The 24,924-nt window shown below is 35.8% G+C and overlaps 1 protein-coding gene across 1 annotated transcript in view; it reads left to right on the top strand.

The window, feature by feature from the left end:
• The window catches only part of LOC145694826 (dynein beta chain, ciliary-like), a 614,922-nt gene that overhangs the window by 142,419 nt on the left and 447,579 nt on the right, over positions 1-24,924 (top strand). Inside the window, exon 11 of the mRNA XM_081771484.1 lies at positions 2,249-2,400. Within this exon, the coding sequence (XP_081627610.1) occupies positions 2,249-2,400 (152 nt within the window). The remainder of the gene's footprint in view (positions 1-2,248; positions 2,401-24,924) is intronic.

Below are 24,924 nucleotides of genomic sequence, written 5' to 3'. Positions count from 1 at the left end.
ACTTACTATAGTAAATATGAAATATCTTGCAGAATTTTCACATTTTCAGGCAAAACTCCCCCCCAAAAGTTAGCAAAGCCCTCCCCGAAACAAAATCGTAAATACGCTACTGACCGTACGTATTATGAAGACTGTATCGTTTTCTCGACTCCAGAATACTCAGACCTCAGAAAACGTTTAGAACCATCCAAAAAAAAAAAAAAAAAAATATGAATAAAAGCGTCCTTCCTGAAGAAAAACATGCGTAGTGTAGACTGTGAAAGTGAGTTAGTCGCACTTCAATCATGCACATTATGCGAGTGAAGAAGTGTCATCCTTATAAGCTGCAACTTCAACACCTTACAGTAAATGAACCAGATCGTCGCCTGAAATTTGCTCAATGGGTCATAGAATAATTACGACAAACCCCACATTTGCTTCTGACGTATTGTTTACAGATGAGGCAAACTTTAACATGTCGGACGAGGTTAAACAAAACGTATGGTACTCGTCGGACAGTAATCCACATTCGTTTGACGCATCCGCAGTTGTCCCGGCAAGCTGATGACGTGGTGTGACGCGAGGATGATTCACGTTGTAGTTTCATTTTTTATCGAAGTGACCCTAACGACGACGGATTATCGGCGCATGTTAGAAGACATCTTGTCATCACTGCTAGGAGGGTGGGTTATTCCTTAAGTTTTTCCAACATTATGGCGCCCCACCTCATTTACGGTATCTTTCTCCGCTAGTACCTCGATCAGCAGTTTCTTAATGCGATGACTCTCACGTTCTTCTGACGGGGACCATGTGAAGTTTATTGTGTATGCAATAAAAATTAGGAATGTTCAGAATGTCAAAGAACAAATTCTGAGCTCAAGTTCCAAGTCTACAACTGTCACTTTGCGCAAGGTTTTGCTTCATTGGGACTCAGAATGCATCTGACAACCGACCGGAATAGGGAACTCATTGAATAAGTTCTGTAACAGTGCTTGGTCCTTGCCGTACGACTAACCTCTTTCGTTGGGAACACAATAAATTTGCAGTCATAAAAAGGGTCCGCTTGAATGAAATCAAAATACTTACGTCAATAGCAATAAGAATTATCTTCATTTGTTTTAGTTCTAAAAAAGTAAATAAAACAATAAAAAATACTAAGAAGCCGTGGATCTGTGGTAGAGTAATTGCTTAGCATTAGAGAGGTTCTGGGTTCCAAAACCTGGGCTAACATCACGATGGTTTCAACGATTTTCCCGCAGTCCCACTAGGCAAATGACGAGACGGTACCAATTGATAAAAGTCCATGGCTACATATTTCCTCTTCCTTGTCTGTCCCTTTCCTACCCATAAGCATTAGCAGCCAATATATGAATGTTAAAAAAGAAAAATGAAAATATCTTCCTTTACAAGATAAAATCTACGAAAGTTGTTGAAATATTTCTTTTTCAATAATAACAATAGGCTATGTGGTGATGGTTATTATTACCTCCTCTGGCTTTTCCCCCTCATTTTATGTATATTATAGTCGTGTATTATAAAAATGTATTATGTAAATGTTTTTCATTCTCCGTAACAATTTCATAGTCTAAGTCAGGGGTGTGCAACTTGGAACAGTGGTCGGGCCAATCACAGAGCACTAAATGGCGTCGCGGACCCCTGTAGGTAGATCATTTTTACGACAATTCAATAGTATAGTATTAAATGATGGAACATGTTCATCGTAATTTACATCACAATAACACAAAACAACTGTTATACTGGTAACGAAAATACTGTATTTACTCACTAAAGAGGAGCAGAATAATGTATTTAGAACTTTGTCGGTGCATCTAGCAATCCTTATATCGAGAGAAATTTCCCCCAAGGACCTGCGCTTGCCAAGTGCTTGTCTTCAGGGCGTTACCACGTTTCGCACTGTGTGATTGATGGAAAATTTCCAGTTCACTCTTAACAGGTTTTGTAAAAAAAGAAAAAAAATATAAGAATTATTGTTTTCAATAACTGACCAGCGGGCGGTATACGGCACGCGAGCCGGCTGTTGCACACGGCTGGTCTAGGTAATGTGAATCGCCTATTTGGTAGGTAGCCAAGTGTGTTTATTCTTGACATGTTTCTCCCATGGTCCCTATGTGTTGATATGTGAGTAGTGGCAACGCCACTGCGAGATGTCAGAGACTTTCACTTGCTGGCTCATGTATAGAGATAAACAAATGAAAGATTGATTGTTTTTATAGTTTTTAAATTATTTGAATTTTATTTTTTTATATAGGAAATCTATGATGAACAAATGGAAAACTATAGACTAAAGAAATTTCAGCTTGATAAAAATATGCCTCCAGTTGCTGGTGCTCTTGTATGGATTCAACAAGTAAAGGATAGAATTACAAATCCATATGAACATTTCCTCGAGTTGGAACATCCGTAAGTTTATATCTAGTTTTGCGAATGAAGATATTTGTATTACCTTGGCTAGGTTAATGGAGTACGGAAAGTTTCCATCTGTTTCTATGACGGAAGTTTCTCTCTCTCTCTCTCTCTCTCTCTCTCTCTCTCTCTCTCTCTATATATATATATATATATATATATATATATATATATATATATAGAGAGAGAGAGAGAGAGAGAGAGAGTAGGGGGGAGAAATATAGATATACAGAGCCGTTTTCTCATGAGTCAACATGGGCCATATCCTGGGGCGGCACATTTTCTGGGATCATTTTTTTTCATACCCTTGTTCAGGAAATTTCAGAAATTTAGCATGTGCATATATGATACAGGATTGTAACATTTCTAAATATCCAAGTAACATAAGCCGTTTGACTAGAAGTATTTAACAGTTTTGTTATGAATTAGTATTCATTATTTGGTCCTTTCCATTGTTAACACCGTATTCAGTGCAAGTAATTTATGACTGATTCGTTCTTGTTACAAACTTTTATTACTATTCATTAAGGTGATTCATTTTTCTTTCAAATTTCGTTTGAGCAAGTTGCGGAAAAGTCATTGGGTTAGAATAATTTGCGTACAATATTGCAGAATTTTTGGTTAATTTTTTTCTCTGCCTCAATGAGGCCAAAGTTTTGAGTAAGTGAAGGTAGGAAACAAACGCGTCACCGATCGGATTTTTGGCATTTTTCAGGCTTGTATATTAATTCCGAGGAAACTGCTTTTTAAGGTAAGACTCGCAAGTTTTAATGTTTTTAATTTGAAAAATTGTACATTTTCTTACTGATTTTTATGTTGCGAATCGACAAAGCGTCAAACATCCCACACAGCAATGAAATATTTTCAAAACGTTTCTAAAACGTGCCATCATTTTCCTTCAGAAAATGTATCCTACTTCCCTTAAGGAAATATATTCCATATGTTTTTGAAAACATTTTCCACATAATACTGAAAACATTCTCTGAATATACTCAAAAACGTTGTAGAAATATTTTATACGCCGTTAGAGAAGATTTCCAAAAAATGTTTCCTGTACGATTTCCAAACATTACTGAAAATGTATTTGAAACGTTTTATACAATGTTAACGGAATGGTTTTTAAAATGTTTCTCATGGAATATTTTAAAATTATTTACCAGTAACACAGACAATATTTTCCTACATATGCCAAAATATATTTAGTGAATATTTTTTGTACATCTTAGAAAATATTTAGAGAATAGTTTCTGTGCATGACAAAATATTTACAGAATATTTTCTGTACATGATAGAATGCGAAGCCCATAGGCCAACCCGGTTACCATTGCAGATACGGAAACAAGGTAAGATATAGAAGGAAATTTTTAAAATGCAGCAAGTTTTGTATTTATATTAGTATACCGCCCAATAGTAACGAGAAGTACAAAGCTGCCACTGTTGGATAACACTGAATGAAAGAAAGTGTGGTTTGAAATTATTTGGACCAAAGGGAACGGAAAGACACAATGAAAAATATAGTGCAAGACCCAATTTCGCGTCCTTCGTATCTGCTCTTCCTCCCCTACCCCCCAACACCGTGGTTGCTACGCCACTGGCGTAGATATTGCATTTGCATGTTTATTCTTCACTGTGTCTCCTTTCAATTCTTCTCGGTGTAGCTAATTTTAAACCACACATTATTTCATTCGTGTAGCCCAACATGATGTATGGTAACGCATTTTCTTTATTGAGCGGTACACTAGTACAAAAACAAAAGTGTTGCTGGAATTTAAAAGTGTCCTTACATATCTAACCTTGTTTTCATATCTGCAATAGTAACCGAGTTGGCCTATGGGCTCCAGCCTTTTGCGTCATTGTGTATATATAATGGCTTCTTGCTGGGAACAAATAGTGGGTCGAAAACAAGGCGGCCATACTGTGACATAGCAGCTGGAAGAAAACATAATATTCTTCTGTCCAATTTTACCTGCTTGGACGCCTTTGCCTCACTCTGTCTTCATGACGAAAAACCATTGCGGCCCACAGACTCAGACAAAATAAATAAATAAATTAATAAATAAAAATAAAATAAAAAAATATTAATAATAATAATAATAATAATAATAAAGAGTGTAAATTGTAACTACAATAATGTTAGCTTGTTCTGATAATTTTAAGCATTATTTTTTACCCAGAATCTTATTTATACAAATGGTTTCTGGGTGTTCCACTGGTGCTACTGGTATGTGGCCACGTCGTGCATATATGTTGGGGTGTCTTATGTGACTTACGAGATTCAAACTGGATATCAGTGTGTTCATAATCGTCGCCTGCCAGTTTTAAAAGCGGCTGTATTGGATCCTTTAAAAAAAAAAAAGATTGAAGTTTAGACATCCAATTCAAGAAACAATTGTTGGCAAACCTTTTCCTATCTTAAAAATAATAAATTCAATATAGCCGCTTTGAAAACTGGCACGCGATGATTGTGAAGACTAATTTGCAGTCTGAACCTCGCAATATGACATAAGACACCCCAACATACATACACGGCGTGGCCACATACCAGTAGTAGCAGTGGAACACCCAGAAACATTCTGTGCATAAATAAGATTTTGAGGAGAAAAAAAATATGAGAGCAAGCTAATATTATGTAGTTATAATTTGCACTGTCCACTATAATAAATATGCATATATATCAGTTTATATCGGTTAGTAGTTAAATAAAAATATAAATGTACACTAATCTGGTTTTATTTATTTAAATTCTCTTCAGCAGAATCTTCATGCTGCTTGTATTATTTGTTTCTATACATTAAGAACAATCTTCTCAAATATCAGAAATTCACATTTTAACTTGTAAAAACTTGTTCCAGGAAATTATGTCACTGACACGCTAATTCAATAAAAATCAACAACAACAATATTTATGGATGTTGCAAAAAATATGTTCCACAAATCTACGGCGCATGGGGAATAGATCTTTAGACGAAATGTCACCTTTTTGCTACTTTCAAGAAATATCACATTGCTGAATAACAAGAAATACTCATTTGCTTCTGTATAATCTCACTTTTGATTACCACAACTAACTCTAATTTCGACGCTGGGAATTGTCACTCCAAGTTCTGTGGAAGTGCAGCTGAATTCTTAACTGATTTTCTTGTTCGTCTCTGTATGGCATGTTGAAGCCAAATCCCAATAATCTACGCGATCTCATCGTCAGTTACGTTTCTCTCGTGTTGCAGTTTCTGAAAATAAAAATAATAGGCAGTGTTTAATAACATAATAACAGCAGGGAATGATTAGAGATCAATTATTACATCTTAAACTTACAAAAATATTTAAAATGTTTGTGTAGGACCTACAGCAGGTTGTGAAGACAATAATGTGTTACAAAAGTAACATCCTGAAGAAAGTGTAAAGGGCAAGGAAGACAACAGCTAAAGCTGAAGGTGACATACCTCAGACTGTAGCTTAATTACGGACGTTTTAACATGTTGAAGTTGTCGCACTTTTATTTTTAAAAAGTATAGCATTTTATAAATATTAAACCTAATATTAATAATAATAATAATTTGAAAACATGTGGCAGCATTTGAGTTGATGAAGAACTAGCGTCTCATTCCGAAGGCTCCGATCTCAAATCTGGGCCCGATCATTCTTTTTCCCTCAGTCGCACAAGATGAATGCCGAGATGGTTACTAAGGCTTTGATGACCGCTACCTTGCTCGATTTCTTTGCCACGGAGCAGGCCATACATATTACTTTGCCTTATACAAATGAATAATTTTGATAATGTAGGAATTAATCATGAAATGCTCAAGAAAACTACCAACATGACAGAACAATTCAGTAAAAAGATGAAATATATTTTATACATATTCAGCTCTCTCTTCCACGGACACTTAAATGTAACGTGTCACTTGAGGACAGGAAAATTGCACATTTTGCTAAAATAAGGATTTCCAAAGCCTTTTAAATGTTATAACAGCGGTTGCAGTATATGCTTTTGGGAAATAAAGTTCACAGGAAGATGGTTCTGAGAAGTATTCATGGCACAATAGTAAGTATTTAAAGCGAAGAAAATAAAAAGGGCACCAGAATTTTTTTTATATACAATATTTTAAACATAGTGTATCCCTCTTCAAATGACAACTTCTATATTTTGTTTTCCACTCTGAAAATGAGATTAAAGAACAGTAGGGAGAGTTTCTTACCTATTATTGTGTTAGTGGTTAACGAGGAAAGCTCTTTCCTTTTGCAACGTGCCAACTAAATTGCTCAGCTATTGCACTTGTCTTTTTCATGATGTTTCTTGTGATGGCTTCTAAGCTGTGGCCCCCCAGTTTTTCATTTCTTAGACCTGTAATGAAATACACATTAAGCACTCAAGTAATAGTAATGGAAATTTAAAGCATACAACTGATGCCCTTAAACAAATTACATTGATTTTAGACGACAGTCTCACCGAGTTAGTTGCAATTGGCGCATCCCCAAAAATTAATATTTGCACTGACGTTTTATTTTTCCAATAAAAGAAAAATTACATACTAATTTTCAAGCAGTTGTACAGGTTTGGCAAAAACCATGGTTTTTATTGAAAAAAAGTTTTTTTGTTTAAATAATTTACTCTATGTATTTATATTAGGTATGGACAGAAATTAATTTGTTTCGTCTTGGTGTTATTATGCAACAACAAGGTTATGCTGAAAGGGAATCCAAACCGCTTCTCGGCTTACATCCAAGAGAAATTGTCCATTTCGACACGAAACCGGGACTAATTGGTCATAAGTGAGATTGTCGACTCACTCACGAAGGACTCCTGATAAAAATACGTTAACTGATCTTTACATAGGCCTAGTTGTTAATATAATTGTCAAGAGTCATTTCGGAAGGACAAAAAGATAAGTAGTTACAGAAGTAAAAACATTATACAGAATTACATATAAATCAAGAAACTCCCGCCTTAGCCATTGGGAAAATCCTATTATTAGTTTAAATGTATTTGTATGTAAAATTTTAAGTTCAACGTATCATATTAAATGACAAATTTATTATGTAGATAACATTCAACAAAATTAAAACAAAGTCGAATCCAAGCTGATGTTGGAAGCTACGTAGGCAGTTGATACATTTTGCCAATTTCTATCAATATATTTAAGCAACCTTGGCTTCTTTATAAAACAACAGGCATTCAGGCAAGTAGAAATATACAATTTGGTTTCGTTTCGTATGTTTAGCCTTAACATCCTTATGAAATACAAAAGTTATCACGAAGAAGACTCGCTTAAAGGGACACCTAATCGCTACTTGGTTTACACTTGAAAGATGGGTTGTGGTTCGACCGAGAATTGAACACGGGACCCCTTGATTAAAAGATGAAAAGTAGATAAACATAATGCAGATGTTGTGATATGTGGAAACGTCACCATGAAGTTCACACGATTTAAAGCATTTTTCGTTCTTTTTTTCTTTTTTTGGTTTAAACCTGTTGGGTTTTTTGAAGAAAAAAAAAAAACAGCTGTTTAAACCAGCCAACCCTGCCGTTGTAAATTAGAAATTGATGAAAGCAACGTTTCTATAAAAAATATTACGAAATCTACAGGAAGACGAGGAATAATTTAACAGTTTTAGAATATACACGGTGGTTGTAAAGTCAATACCCATTTTTAATCGAGATTATCCTAGAAACTGGCATTAGCTTAGCTGGCCAGTTAACATTTTAGAAGCTGTGGAAAATGCGGGTGCATACGTTGCAATGTAACTTAATAACCAAATGGTGCACTCTAATAATGTATTCGATGAAAATAAAACTGTGATAAGTTGTTTAGTTTTAGAAATATTCATTGTTACAAATAAGAACTGACTTTACACCCACGCTGTATTCAGGGAGTAGTAATGCAGAAAACAAACATGGATGAGAGATACTTTCTAGCATGCATTGTTTAACAAGTCACGTATTTCCAAACTACTTCCAAAGCAAAGCCTACACGAAGTTGTTCTATCATAATTCATAAATATCAAATTCTGCGGAGAATTGTAGGTACTATAACGTCAGCAACCTATATTAATACACTAGTTTAGCACAGATTGAAAATATTATGTATAACTCAAGAAGCAGGTATTGTACATGGAAATTAAGATGAAATGAAACATTTAGTTTAACGTCCCACGTTTATGCATCCAGGGTGAGACGCTGATGATGAGAAATGAATGAAATAGTGGAATAAAGTAAGTGGGAGGAAACGGGACAGCCCCGAGAAAACACACGCACACGGTTTGTCTACCACAAAGACCGCTTGGCGCTAGCTGGGATCGAACCAAGGACCCCATGCAGCAGAGATGAACTACGTACTTTCTAAACGTTTCAACTAGTTCTAAACGTACTCGCTTCACTGTCAGACCAACAATTGAGCCTCTTTCACTCTAATATACGGAATTTTCAAAAACTCCGGTCCGATACGGTTTAAAGTGTATATTTTTGCATATGTATAATATAATGCTTTATTAACTGTTATATTGTTTCATATCGTTGTATGCAAATTAGAATAATGAAAAATTGTACCTCTCTTACTTAAATTGACGCTATTTTACTATCGGATGTAGATTTAAATGTATAAATATGTATGATCTGTCAGGAAAGTAAATGTACACCTATTTTTCGAGTCTGGCATTCCTGCGCTCCATCCGTGGAGAGTATGAGAATTAAATCAATCAAATGTTTACTGAGGGGCAAAAAGAAAAGCTTAATCTGAATAAGACATTGCAGAGGGGCACAAGCTGTGAACACGAATAGTGCATTGTGTAAATAAAGGACGACACCGAAAGAGTAAGCCAGAAACAGCTGTTAAACTTACAAAAAAAGAGTAAACATTGTCGAAGTGGGAACATAAAACACATATACAACAAATACGCCGACAACTAAACGGTCACCAGGCCGTGATCTTGGTGTAGTGGTTAAGGTGCTGGCTTACTAATGCAAAGGACGCAAGTTCGAATCCTTGGCAAGGACATTTTTAAAAACTTTTGTTAATAATACATACAACTCATGAGAGATGGTAAAAGAGGTCGTATTTAGTTTTTCGTAGCAATTATTATTGGTAATGTTTAGTACTGATAATACTTTTTGTCTTTGCGTATTGCTTTTGTTCTTGTCTTCATTTCGAAAGAGAAGAATATCCGAACAAATGCCACCAAAATTCCTCATATTTTGAATGTAAACGCCATTTGCAATTAGTAAAGAATAAAAATTGAACGTTCCGAAGTAGCTGCAAAAAGTAAAAGGAAAAACATGGAAGTGGACCATACTCATGGTTATTAAAAATACAATTTCTACATGCCTTACACCTCCCGACCACGTTTCTACGTTAGCAAGTAAGAGGCTTGTGTTTAGGTTAGGCTCGTCAATACGTTTTGCAAAGGGGCCCGGTTTAGCTCTGACACACCACAGGTGCGAGAAAAGAGAAAATAACTTTTTCTCTCTCCCTCTGTGTGTCTATTTATCTATATATTTGTATATATATAACGCTATTTGTGAATGCCATAACCACCCTAATTTTCAGCGGATTGAGACGAAACTTGGCACAAACATTAATTGTTGAAATATCTTGATGAGTTTGTTAACCAGAATAATCAGATGAAAATGTTCAAAATGGTGGCCCTTCAAACTCTTAAAAAGTTCCAAGGGAACCAAATTTCGCCCATAAATAGGTATTCAGAAAGTTTGAATAAATTTTCCTCTTTTACTGAAATATTTGTGTGCAGAAACTTATTGAAATATTGGACCCGATTAATCGCCTAAAGAAGGTTCACGCCCTTTCACTACGGTCAGTTTTTTTTTTTTTTTTTTTTGCAGGAGGGGGTTATCTTCCTATTGGAACAAGATGATTGTTACTGATGATATGAAATTACACATTGAAAGTGAAGTAACTTGTGTAACGTGTTATTTGAAAGAATAATATAATAAATGTGCATTGCTCTAACACAGAGAACTCATGTATTTCGAGTTCGGGAGCCTGAATGGCGAGGAGTGTTATTTGATTTGCTTTTTAGTAACACATTGCATTGCAAATAAAGGTAGGCAACATTAGTGGTAAGTAAAACAACAATAATAATAATAATAATAATAATAATAATAATAATAATAATAATAATAATAATAATAATAATAATAATAATAATAATAATAATAATAATAGGTGTTGTTTGTGGCAAGGCAATATCTTCCTCAGTTCTTCTTCAAACGTAATGATTGTAACGCCATATCTCCCTTACAAACAAAATATTAGCAATTTACATCGAGAGAACGAGAAACTGTAGAGCGATGGGACCAACGTTGGACAGTATGCACTCATAGTACTCAGAAAAGTAAGCGATTTCAATGCAAAATGAACGAAGAGTCATTGTCATGGGTACTCATGGGGCCACGGCAGAGCCCTCTTTAGGCAAAATGTCGATAGCTTATATCGAGAAAACAGGAGGTGATACTGGGATGGGATCAACGTTGGACACCGTGGACCCATAAGGCGCATCGAAAAAATTAGGGAGGCGGGCGCCAGCCAGCCTTACTTATTTCCACATAATAATATAAAATTATATTGTCGAAATACACACACGAGTTAGCTACTAATATTTCATATTATTATTATTATTATTATTATTATTATTATTATTATTATTATTATTATTATTATTATTATTATTATTATTATTATTATTATTATCTACAGCGTCTTTTCATTACGTGAGCATGTTTGACATGAAACCAAAGAGAAAATTCATCCTGTAGCGAAAAGAAACAATACTTTCTCTCAAATGGATAAAATATCAAGCCGAGATTGATTCGAACTTGCATGGACGGCGCGAAAAGTCAGTGCTTTGTCCACTATTTTTTTAACTGACTCACCGAACGCGTTTCAGTAACTTACTTATTGCTAATTTTACTTGCTGCACTCGTTTAACTTGCTTTTTCTAATAACTTATAACGACAGGGACACGAACACAGAAACATCGAGAACAGTTAAAAATGATAGATGCTCTCCCGCCGAGAATCGAACCCGAGACTCCATCCCCCCAAGGCTCACGTGCTAGCCTCTAGACCAGCGGCGATGGCAACGCTCACTTCCTGTGTCGTTAGGAATTATGACCACTGTATTGCCAGCTATCACTTCTGTGGGTTGTATACTATGATCACATGTTTCTTCTTTGCTGGAAGAGTAAAACCTACATGAGGTATTTAGACCTACATGCTCTTCATATAATGTAATAAAAGGGTCATGGTGTCGGATTTTAATACATGACGTATTGCAGTATACAACATGCTTTGCATTACTTGTTTGTTTGTAGACAGCTACTAGCTTAGTGTTCTGAAAGGTTGTGTATAAACTAGGGATAGCCCGTTCCGGAATTATTAGTTTTCGGACTCGCGAAAGTAAAGCCGGACAAATTCCGGAATTCGGAAAATTCCAATTTTGTAATAATTTCGGAATTCGGAAAAATCCGGAATTTAGAAATTTCTGATTTCGTTAACATTCCGGAATTCGGAAAATCCGGATTTTTTCGAAAGTCGGAGTTTTTCTCAATTCCGGAATTTTCTAAATTCCGGATTCTTTCCGAGTTTCGAAATTCTTCTGAATTCCGGAGTATAACTGAATTCCATAATTTTGCGAAATCCGGAAAGTGAAAGTTCCGCTTCCGAAAAATGAATTTATTTTGGTTAATATGAATCGTGGCGGAAATAAGTCTTTGACCAGGTAATGGCGACTGCTTTGAAAGAAATGGGGAGTATGAGAATTCAATCTGTCATATTTGTAGTTTCGTGTGGAGAAAAAACGAACTTGTGAACCAGTGGTTTAAGAAAAACTCAAGTTATTAATATAAACTTTGCCGACTTCATAAAAGAAATACGAAAGACATTTTGAATCGAAAAATATAACATACAAGTTTGCAAGCGGAGACAAAGAAACCTAACGTAACCAGACTAAAGACGGGTCGTTTACCGCGTAGTGATCGCGGTTCAGTGGTCAAGGTGCTTCTGCGAATGCACGTTGCAATTTTTTTTCTTACTTTAGAATTTTTGATGGCGATTGATCAGCGACAACATACGTTTTATTATATTCAGATATTTGAATACTCGGATGTTTCAATACTTGAACTATCAAACCTTCAGGAATAATAATAGTAATAATAATAATTATTATTATCTCGTAGAAGATTAAAAGCTAGAAGCTAAATTATTGCTTAGGTCATACCATTACAAGGAGAAACGTGACATTTGGAAAGAATATTTCGGTTTGGTTTAATGTTGCTCACGAGAGGAGGTATTTCTCATCTCGTTTCTAAAACAAATAAAATAACATGAGAATTAACATTTTACATTCGAGACGGGTCAGGGCTAAATCAAAATTTTCGTCTCTCTTTGGAGATGAGAATCGAGACGAGACGAAAAGTATCGTAAACATTTCCCGTCTTGTCTCGATTCTCGAAATAGTGTATGTCCATTCTTTAAGTAACAATTGCTCTGTAGACTGAATCTCATAGGCTATTTCGTTACATTGTATTTCAGAGCTCATTGAATTATGCTCTGTGTAGGTATTTTTGTAGCAAAGCTTTTATATTTACCTCTGAATATTCTAAAAATTAGTTTATTATATGCCTTACTGTCGCGTGATATTCAGTTATATTTATTACAGTTATTTTCCTCAAAACATACTTTCTACATGAAACTTCAATAAAAGGTTCTAGTTTAAAATGTTGGTAGTTGCAGAGGTGAGTCTTGAAGGTACGGAACCCTTTCCCCGAAATCTCTACTTTTAAGTAAGTTTTGCCAAATTTGAGGGCAAGTTTAAAACTATTATTATTATTATTATTATTATTATTATTATTATTATTATTATTATTATATCAACTCCATGTATAATCTTTAAAAGATATACGGTTTGTATCTGAATAGTAAAAGCTAATTGACTGTCGATCTCGGTCGTCTGGAAGTCTTCAGGAGGCAAGGACATCGGTCACGTTCTGGGTTTGAGTTCCGAAGGGGCAAGTATTCGGGCTCGAGCAAAAAATTGTTAAAAGTTATAGGCTTCATCCAAACATATTCAAAACAGCTGGGACCGGGTTTGGGCTTCTCAACGGCTCGAGCGGCTCGGCTTACAGCTCATTCAATATCGAACCGAATCGAGAAGTGAGCCGAGCCAACAGCTCACCACACCGAGCCGATTTGAGCCATCGGCTTAGTTGAGCTGAGTCGAAACGTGCTGATGAACTAGTTTCAACTTAGCTGGCTCAAACCGGTTCACATGAGCCGAGTAGGTGACCCATCCCAACCGAGAAAGCTCGAGCCATCGGCTCAATTGAGCTGAGTCGATGGCTTGTTCCAACTAAGCCGGCTCGGGTCATCGGCTCATCCCAACCGAGCCGACTCGAGCTGTTCGCTCAGTTGATACGAGCCGAGCCGGTTGATATCGCTACCCGAGTTGGTCTTCTGCTTGGGCTCAAGAATTCGATCGTGCAGATCTCAGCCTTGATTTTAAGAACTACAGTATATACTTATATTGGTGATTACGACATTTGAGGCTGTCTCGTAATAATAATAATAATAATAATAATAATAAACTCTTGTCTTCTCGTTATCTAGACGAGACGAGATACACTAAAATTGCCCCACGAGATGCACTAAAATTACGAGATGAGACGCACCTCTGTCGTGAGCAACACTAAAAGTATTCCACATTATTGCTTACATTTCTCATGGCTTTTGCTTTCCAGTCTGATCAGGCCAATATTTCAAAACGAGTTAAAACGAGCTGAACGAGCGAGAGAGCCATTATCAAACTCAACTCAACTCGAAACTAGACCTCGAAAACAGCGACTTGGCTCGGAACTCAATTCAAGAAAATTACCTTTGACTCGACTCAAATTGTACTCGAGTTGAATTGAATTTTGGCTCGACTTGTGCTCATCCCTATTCGTGTTTGTATTTTATGTTTCCACTTCAACAATGTCTACTCTTTTTTCTCCTTTTACCTGCTGTTTCTGGATTTCTCTTTCGGTGTCGTCCTTTATTTACACCGTGCACTATTCTTATTCCCAGCTTGTGACCCGCTTCAATGTCTTATTCAGTTTAGGCTTTTCTTCTTACATTGACTTCACATGTGATTGATTTAATTCTCACTTTCCGCGCACGACCGATGAAAATGTTTTATTATTATTATTATTATTATTATTATTATTATTATTATTATTATTATTATTATTAGTAGTAGTAGTAGTAGTAGTAGTAGTAGTAGTAGTATTATACTATTGAACTTGCACGGCGAAATTACTGTATAATACGATATCATTTCTGTAATTTTACTCCATTGTATGTTATTTAGTTTATTAATGGGCACTAAATATTCTCCAGATCAACGAATAAATTAACTACGGCATGCACTTTGGTGGAAATATCATTGCAATAAGATTATTGGTTCGTTCCAAACATGTTCCATCCCAGTATCACCTCTCGATATAAGTTATTGACACTTTGCCTAAAGAGGGCTCTGCCGTGGCCCCATGACTACCCATGACAATGACTCTTCGTTCCTTTTGCATTGAAATCGCTTACTTTTCTGAGTACTATGAGTGCATACTGTCCAACGTTGGTCCCATCGCTCTACAGTTTCTCGTTCTCTCGATATAAATTGCTAATATTTTGTTTGTAAGGGAGATATGGCGTTACAATCATTACGTTTGAAGAAGAACTGAGGAAGATATTGCCTTGCCACAAACAACACCTATTATTATTATTATTATTATTATTATTATTATTGTTTTACTTACCACTAATGTTGCCTACCTTTATTTGCAATGCAATGTGTTACTAAAAAGCAAATCAAATAACACTCCTCGCCATTCAGGCTCCCGAACTCGAAATACATGAGTTCTCTGTGTTAGAGGAATGCACATTTATTATATTATTCTTTCAAATAACACGTTACACAAGTTACTTCACTTTCAATGTGTAATTTCATATCATCACTAACAATCATCTTGTTCCGATAGGAAAATAACCCCCTCCTGCAAAAAAAAAAAAAAAAAAAAAAAACTGACCGTAGTGAAAGGGCGTGAACCTTCTTTAGGCGATTAATCGGGTCCAATATTTCAATAAGTTTCTGCACACAAATATTTCAGTAAAAGAGGAAAATTTATTCAAACTTTCTGAATACCTATTTATGGGCGAAATTTGGTTCTCTTGGAACTTTTTAAGAGTTTGAAGGGCCACCATTTTGAACATTTTCATCTGATTATTCTGGTTAACAAACTCATCAAGATATTTCAACAATTAATGTTTGTGCCAAGTTTCGTCTCAATCCGCTGAAAATTAGGGTGGTTATGGCATTCACAAAAAGCGTTATATATATATACAAATAGATAGATAAGTAGACACACAGAGGGAGAGAGAAAAAGTGTTTTTCTCCCTTCTCGCACCTGTGGTGCGTCAGAGCTAAACCGGGCCCCTTTGCAAAACGTATTGACCAACCTAACCTAAACACAAACCTCTTACTTGCTAACGTAGAAACGTGGTCGGGAGGTGTAAGGCATGTAGAAATTGTATTTTTAATAACCATGAGTATGGTCCACTTCCATGTTTTTCTTTTTACTTTTTGCAGCTACATCGGAACGTTCAATTTTTATTCTTCACTAATTGCAAATGGCGTTTACATTCAAAATATGAGGAATTTTGGTGGCATTTGTTCGGATATTCTTCTCTTTCGAAATGAAGAAAAGAATAAAAGCAATACGCAAAGACAAAAAGTATTAACAGTACTAAACATTACCAATAATAATTGCTACGAAAGGCTAAATACGACCTCTTTTACCATCTCTCATGAGTTGTATGTATTATTAACAAAAATTTTTAAATGTCCTCGCATAAGATTCGAACTTGCGTCCTTTGCATTTGTAACCCAGCACCTTAACCACTACACCAAGATCATGGCATGGTGATCGTTTAGTTGTCGGCGTATTTGTTGTATTTGTGTTTTATGTTCCCACTTCGACAATGTTTACTCTTTTTTTGTAAGTTTAACAGCTGTTTCTGGCTTACTCTTTCGGTGTCGTCCTTTATTTACACAATGCACTATTCGTATTCACAGCTTGTGCCCCTCTGCAATGTCTTATTCAGATTAAGCTTTTCTTTTTGCCCCTCAGTAAACATTTGATTGATTTAATTCTCATACTCTCCACGGATGGAGCGCAGGAATGCCAGACTCGAAAAATAGGTGTACATTTACTTTCCTGACAGATCATACACATTCAATGTTCTTGTGACGTGTCCAACTCATACGTTCATGTTGTGAACAATTTGTATGAAAACGTGTGAAAATAAATACAATGCAATCAGTGTTTGAAAAACCCGGACTTTTTTGAAAAAGCCCAACACACCTGGACCCATATGGGGTTTTCCGGGATTGTTTTTTCTTCGGGTTTGAGGTTTTTTTTAAAAAAATATTCCAATGCCTTTAGGGTAAAAGTGTTAAAATGTGATTTATATTTCAAGATTATGATTGTCACAACTTGCAACAATTTCAATGCTGTTTTGAAAAATGACTGTCATTTTGAAATTTTACGTTGGATCGCCGCCAAAACATATACAGTTAATTTAGAGTGTCTTGTGCTTCTACTCTGAAAATTTCAACTTGAAAAACTGAAAATTGCGGCGTGGATACCCGCTATTTTGAAATTTTAGGTTGGTATGCCGCCAAAATCTGAACATGAGAAATTTAGTTTGTCTCGTACTTGTACCCTGAAAATTTAAACTTAAAAGACGGAAAGTGGTACCCTGTTGTACGCGTGGTACAGGCAGACGAACGAACAAATATAGAACGAATCAGCCTAATACCCTCACTGACATTCGCCAAATATATTAATTGAGAACAAATATATTAATTTAATTTAAACAAATCAATCTGTAACTCATGTTTTATAAAATAAAAGTTTCAAAATGTCTTAAATAAAATTAAATATTTTCTAGCGTAAAATAAATGGTTCTATTGTTGAAGTTTACTTCCGATACTTTGTGCGTTGAATTACGGGAATTTCCCGAGCACTTGTTGCAAGACCGTTCTCCCAGAAAATTAATTTAAAACAATTAACATATATGTAGGGTGTTTCAAAACAACACCGACACCGGTTTGGGAGGTGATACCTGACACCAACGTAAGACAAAAAGTATAGATCAACCTAGGTGAACAAATTCTTCCTTTCGGAAAAATGAAATGAAATGAAATCTTTGAGTTTTACGTCCCACGATTATGCCGGTTAGGCTAAAGGAGACGGTGATTATGAAAGATGAGTGAAATGGTGGAATGAAGAAAGTGGGAGGAAACGGGAGAACGCCGAGAAAACCCACGAACACGGTGTTTGTCCACCACAAAGTGCTTCCTTTCGGAGTTATAAGCTGCCGAAAACATGAACAAGAGGTAGTTGGCCAGTACTCCAAATTATATGCCAGTAGCAAGGCTAGCTCTATAAAAATTGTTGCGTGAGTACCGCAGGATTCTGAAACGCGTATTTTTGGAGAGTGCACATCTCAGTTTTTAAGTGAAGTCTCGACACGACTACGGTAGGTACCACAGTTTTGGCGCTATAGACCTTTAAAGTTTATCTTTTCATATTTTCGGCAGCCTACAAGTCTGAAAGGAAGCAATTGTGCACCCAGGTTGGTCTATACTTTTTGTCTTATTTTGCTGTCAGGAATCATCTAAAAAACGTTGTCGATGTTGTTTTGAAACACCCTGTATAATTCAATTTCATAAAGTAAATGTTTCAATATGTCTTAAATGAAACTAAATATCTTACAGCGTAAAATAAACAGTTCTATTAGGGACGCGGTGGCTCAGTGATAGAGCGTTCACCTCCGGTGCTTGGGGTCCCTGGTTCGATTCCAGCTCGCGCCGTGTCGACTTCTTGGTGGATAAACACCGTGCTCGTGAGTTTTCTCGGGTTCTTCCGTTTCCTCTCACTTGGTTCATTCCACCATTTCATTCATTTCTCATAATCACGGTCTCCTTTAGCCTAACAGGCATAAGCGTGGGACGTAAAACTGAAAGATTTCATTTCATTTTTTTCAAATAGTTTTATTGTTGAAGTATTCAGTTCCAATGCTTTGTGCGTTTAATTGCTGAAAATTCCCGAGCACTTCTTTCGCGACGAAGGTTTATTATTATTTTCCGAAAATGCAAGCTTTCTTTACTGTACATCGAAACTTCCACTAGTACAAAGTTTGAATTCAGGACTTGAAATAGTAAGCGTTACGCACCCTTCGAAACTCCGAGCACTAAGATTCTTAAATTTGACACGAATTTTTACGCTATTGCTGCTGTTGATTCTACAGAAAGCTAGTTGAAAAGTAGCAACAACTAAACTAAACTGTTGTTGGAAAACCAAACTCTACTGAAGAATACCAGTGTTACCATCAAAGATAATAAAAAATAATACTAATAGTTTTATTAATACATATATTTACTAGTACTACCAGCACTTATGGCACTAAACCCATCAGATGTATGAGGGATAATGTCCTTCGGCGTCGCTAAGTAAGCGAGCACACTATTCACGAAAAGTATTTTCTAAAATATAAAATTGCATATTTTACTTGAAATAGGATATAAGCACATTCCATAAATTAATTTGTTCTATAATTATCTCAATCTAAGGTACGGCTTTTTAAAATGCATTCAGTGCATTAAGAACTTTATAAAGGCCTCACTTTGGATGTTGTATACCTTAACGTGAAAGCACCTAATTTGCCCAAGGAAAGTCCAAAATCTGATAAGAATCACTTCCAATGTGATCACGTTAATTGCACCAATAATATACTAACGAAAATCTCAAAAACCCAGGTGGGTCCAACCCGAAAAAAACCGGTGTTTTTTTCCGGGCTGGACCCACTTGGGCAAACCCTGAATACAATACAATACAATACAAGAATAATTGTAATTTTTCGGCAAATCTAGTCTGATGGCCCCCTTGAATTTTATATATGCTAGGTGAAATATTTACATTCGCCTGCCGCAAATCACTTAAGAGACAATAACAAAATTAGCGAAAGAATTATAATTTTTCAACAAATATTTCGAGCGGCACGCCAATAGTAAACCTGCACACAGAATTAGGCAATACTCTAGCGGGCTGTTGTACCAAATTTTGACGCATTTCTTGCATCTTCCAGTTTCTTTTTGCAGAACATGCACTAAATGAAAAATCCTTAAGTTTCACGTCCCACGATTATGCCGCTTAGGCTAAAGAAGACGGTGATAATGAGAAATGAGTGAAATGAAGAAAGTGGAGGGAAACGGGAGAACCCCGAGAAAACCCACGAGCACGACGTTTGTTCACCACAAAGTCGACACGGCGCGAGCTGGCATCGAACCAGGGACCCCAAGAACCGGAGGTTAACGCTCTAGCACTGAGCAACCGTGCCTCCCTATGCACTAAATGAGGAGCTCTAAAAGAAAAGGCGAAACAACTTGTGCTAGGTGGCCAGTAAAAAAACAAGAACGCTATTTAACCGAGTCAGGGCAGAAGCACAGCAGGGTGGCCCGAGCGACAGCGTAGGGAGCAGGAACATCAGCGACAGGGGGGTGGGAGGTACGCATAAAAGAGGATGGTCATTCACAATATTTGTAATTATTCTTATCTTCAAAAACACTTAATTTCGATCCTTTTAAAAAAAAAAAACACCTTTCACAGCTAATACACGTGTGTTACACCCCCTTTCTTTCTCACCTTTACGACTGAAAATAGTGTATGCAGGGCTATTGCCTCTGTTCTGAATTTTTCTTCGTGAATACATCTTTTCCACACTTTGCGCAGTTGATTTTACGCGCTTCACCATACCATGACTGTGCATAAACTTTATAATCCTTCTCTCTTTACTACACAATTCTTAAAAAAAAAATCACATTACGGCATTCGCAGATGTTCACAACTGACGTATGAACCGGAAATTCCCGTCGCTTACTCTTACCCTATTTGCATTCAAAATCCATTTCAATAAGCTGTGCAATGACAGAAATAACTTACATTCACACACTTATTCCTTCACGAAAAATACTTCACATTTTACCTATAAATTTTGCTCTCGGTGTAAACATGTGCTCGAATGAACCCCACAATTATTATAACCCAGTGGTGTATTTAAGGGGGGCTTCCGGGTTTAAGCCCATTGAAATTGTACTTACTATATTAAAGTAAATAAATTATCTTTCAGAATTTTTTCATCTCCAGGAACAAAGTTAGCCAAGCGTCTGTCCCCTAAAAAAAATAGTGAATACGTCATTAAAATGGTAATACACGCGCCATTATCCCTTGATCAAAATAGAAGAGTACGTGCCTGCTCCCTTCGGAAGCACCCCCTTGGGCTCCCGGCTTCACCCTCCATGACTCGGTTAGATGGTATTCGTGCTTTTTAGTAGCCCCCTAACACAGATTGATTTCTATTTTTTGTACTGTACTTCTTATCCACACATCAGGACTTAGTATAAATACGCAAATCGTAAAAGAATTGTAACTTTTCGACAATTAATCCTGACGGTCTCCTTGAATTTTATCTATGCCAAGTGAAAAATTTATACTTCGCTTGGCGAAAATCATTGAATACACAACAAGAAAGAAAGTGGCGAAAGAATTATATCTCAGTAAGTATTTCGAGCAATGTTTCTTCCAGACCTGTTTTTGGGAGGGCAGTGCCCCCCGGAGCATCCAAAACAATACGTTTACAATAATAACTAGAATAGTATTAGCAATGCCCCCGGATCATTACTTCTGAAAGAAACAGAGATTTCGAGTGGCACGCCAGAAGTAAATCTACACGCAGAATTATTATAACCTGTCATGAAAATGGTAATATACGCCTGGTAACCCTTTACTTTGAGCAAGGTAGTAATATTATAAAATACAAATCACCGAGCGAGCGTTAGCGATTGAAGGTGGATTAGAGCCCCGTAGGGCACGTTATCTTCTGTCTTTCCTTCTTGAGAACTGTAACTAACTGCAGGAACAGGTTCAGATGAATTGTTTATTGCCACTGCCTTGCCTAAAGTAAAGACTTGCCCACATCTTTTCCCTTTGGAAAGCATCTACTCGTTCCTGTTGTCCTCCACCTTCGCCCTGTTCTGATTCAGATAGTATTGTTGCGGGAAGTTTCTAGAACACAGGTCCCCATATAGGTTAACAGATTTCTTTCTCTGTACCAAAGTAAAGTATTTAATTCACATAGTATTGCCGAGCGAGCGTTAGCAAGTGAAAGAGGGTTAGAGCCCCGCAGGGCACGTTGATTTGTCTATATTACATATAAATGGGAAGGGAGACCTGTGTTCTAGAGCCCTGCCTATTGGTGCTTTTTAGTGGCCACGTAGGCTGATTTGTATTTTTTGCACTGTAGTTTTTACGTGATACATCCGGCCCCGTATATATATAAGCAAATCATAAAATAATAACTGTAATTTTTCGACAATTACTTCTGACGCTCCCTTAGAATCTCATCTATGCCATGTGACGTATTTCAAATCGCCTATCGAAAATCACTTAGGAGACAATAAAAAGAAAGTTATTAAAATAATTCATTTTTCAGCAATTATTTCGAATGGTGAGCCAAAAGAAACCTGCACGGTATTTTATGTATAATCATAAACAATGGAAATCTAGCCTCCCACATGAATTTATTACAGACAATAAAGCTAAATTTTACAGACAATAAAGCTAAATTATTTTATGTAATCGTTCTACTTACCGACTTTTGTTGTAAGCTTCATTTCATTTCATTTCGGCCTCCAATTGGACACCTTCTTCATAGGCACGACCGTTCAGATCCAGATGCCTTCTTCCTATTTATATAATAAATATAACTGTAAAATGGTAACATTCGAATTAGTGTTTCACATGAATCTTTGATCTTTAGAATTGCCGGGATTCTGTCACAACTTCACAGGAACAGATCAACATTCAAATTCAACATATCGCGCAAGGAATGCTGGTACTTTTGAGAAACAAATGACGGGTGATGTAGCGATGCTATTTTGCGATCTGAAATAAATGCCTGTGCGATGTCACCAAGATATTATAAATTTCAAATTTTTAACAAATATATTTATTTGATGCTGCTTTAATTAGTATAATGATTGGTAATAATTCTACTACGATACTCTTGTGAGAGAATTGATTCAACATTCGATAAAATATTCTGGAAATAATTCTAAAATATTGCATGAAAATATTTCAAGTTACAGGACAAGGTAACAAAAACATTTCCATACAAAATTAATAGGCGTTTTAAAAATATTTCTGAAAAATATTTCTCATATTACGAACGAATTTATTTTTAAAATATTCGAAATATTTTAAAAATTATATTTCATATGTTTTCTTGTAAGAATAGAAAAGATTGCATATGACATGTTGGAAAACATTTTATTCTGTTCACAGGCCTATTCTGTTTTCTTTCATGTAGGCCCTATGTAAAACATTTTTAGTGTTACTTCGAAAACATTTTCTCTTTCAACTAGAGGTAAAAAGTGCGGGGGTATGCCGCCCCCACCTAGAAAAAATATGTACGGCGTCTCCCCAGTTCCTAAAAAAAATACAATGGTCAAAGATAGTCAGGGGCAATGGCGTGACGTCATCCGCTACCTACCGTCCCCCCACCTTTTCAAATCCACTTTTACCCCTGCTCTCAACATTGAAAACATATTACATTACATTCAACACAATATTTCTATTACAATTTGTGAAAATTTTCCTTACATTATTTTCTACTAACGTTCTAAAAATGCGCATCCTGTCAGTGACGTATTTACGATTTTGTTTCGTGGAGGGAATTTTTGCTAACTTTATTCCTGGACATGTGAAAATTGTGCAGGATATTTTATTTACTTTAATATAGTAAAACAAATTTTGGTGGGACTTAAGCCCGGAAAGCTTATTTAACGCCACTGCTTCCTGTACTTCATTAAATGTTCTCCAAACACATTTTAAAAAATATTTCCGGCAAATATTTGGGATACTTCTCAGATCTAACAAGGAATATGTTTTCTCTAATAACGGAAGAGTATATTCTGAAAACAATGTAAAAATGTTTCTATAATAGACCTATATCAGAAAATGTTGTTCACTAAAGACACAAAATATTTTCCAAAACAGAATGGAAAACATTTTTCTATTCATTTTTAATGTTTTCTTTATCTGCTTTAAAGTTTTATATTCAAAATTTGATAAAATATTCTGGAAATAATACTAAAATATCATACGAAAATATTTAATTTAAGTTATAGAAGAAGATTACCAAAATACTTTTGTAAAAATTAAGTAAACCTTTTAAAAACATTTCTGAAAAATATTTCTTATATTACGAAATATTTTTTTAAAATATTCTAAATGTTTTTATAATATATATTTAATACGGTTTCTCGTAAAAATAGAAAATATTGCAAATAACGTATTAGAAAACATTTTTTAAATATGTGGAGTATATTTCGTTTCATTGTTTTCCGTATGACATATGGAAAACATTTTTAGTATCATTTCAAAAATATTTCCCTTTTCAACAGTGAAAATATATTAAATTAGATCCAAAACAATATTTCTAATATATTTTGTGAATATTTTCCTGGATTTACTTTCCGGCAAGCATTCTCAAAATGTACTCCAGGTAATTTCTGAAATGTTTTACAAACATTTTTGGGAAAATATTTTCGGGAAATATTTGGAATACATTGGGGAAACCAGCATGGAAATGTACAGAGAAGGAAAATCTTTTGGAAACCAAGGAAAATATTTTCTTTTGATTGAGGAAATATTCCTTGCTGTCTGGGATCCTGTGTAAAAATGTAGTTGTATGTAGTAGGCTATATTATGTTTTTTCTTTGTTTTGTCGTAAGTCGTTTTAAATAGTATTTTTATTAATGGCATATAATTTTTCCATACCTCTCTGAATTCATAAGTCAAAAATACTCTTATTTTTGTGACTCTTATTCGGCTTGTTCTTGCAGCTCTTATATGATTTCGGATTTACCTTGTAATAGTCAGAAATCACCCAAAATTAAGCACAAGAAGGTGCCTGCAACTCGAGTTCCTTTCCTTTACCCTAATCTGCTGCTACCAATGCTTCTATTAGCCGGATTATTCATCTTCACATGGCATGATCAAGCTTTATTTCAAACACTAGCGTTTACTGACGAGAGGTCAGTTTCGCCTGAATGTTACGTTTTCTTTTCGGGTCCACAAACTGCTTTCGGAATCTCCGTTACTACTCGTACAACTGTCTCAAATGGGTTTAGTGTGATACGGAAATGATATAATGTTATAATCGCTCTTGAATGCGTTATTGATGCTTTGCTCAAGCTGGTCCGTCGTTGTCGACTTAGTGCTAGTTCCGTTACCACGATGGAAAACTAATCGATCATCGATCACATGTAGTAATCGACTGATTCAACGCTCACTTTGGAGACTGCGAATTACCGTAAGCCTTCTGCATTTCTTGATACATCTTCATCCCAGTGT

The sequence above is a fragment of the Thermobia domestica genome, chromosome 9, assembly GCF_964235325.1.
Source record: "Thermobia domestica chromosome 9, izTheDome1.hap1.1, whole genome shotgun sequence".
In the NCBI taxonomy this organism is placed as follows: domain Eukaryota; kingdom Metazoa; phylum Arthropoda; class Insecta; order Zygentoma; family Lepismatidae; genus Thermobia; species Thermobia domestica.
The sequence above is the reverse complement of the archived record's forward strand: the minus strand, read 5'-3'. Positions and strand labels throughout refer to the sequence as shown.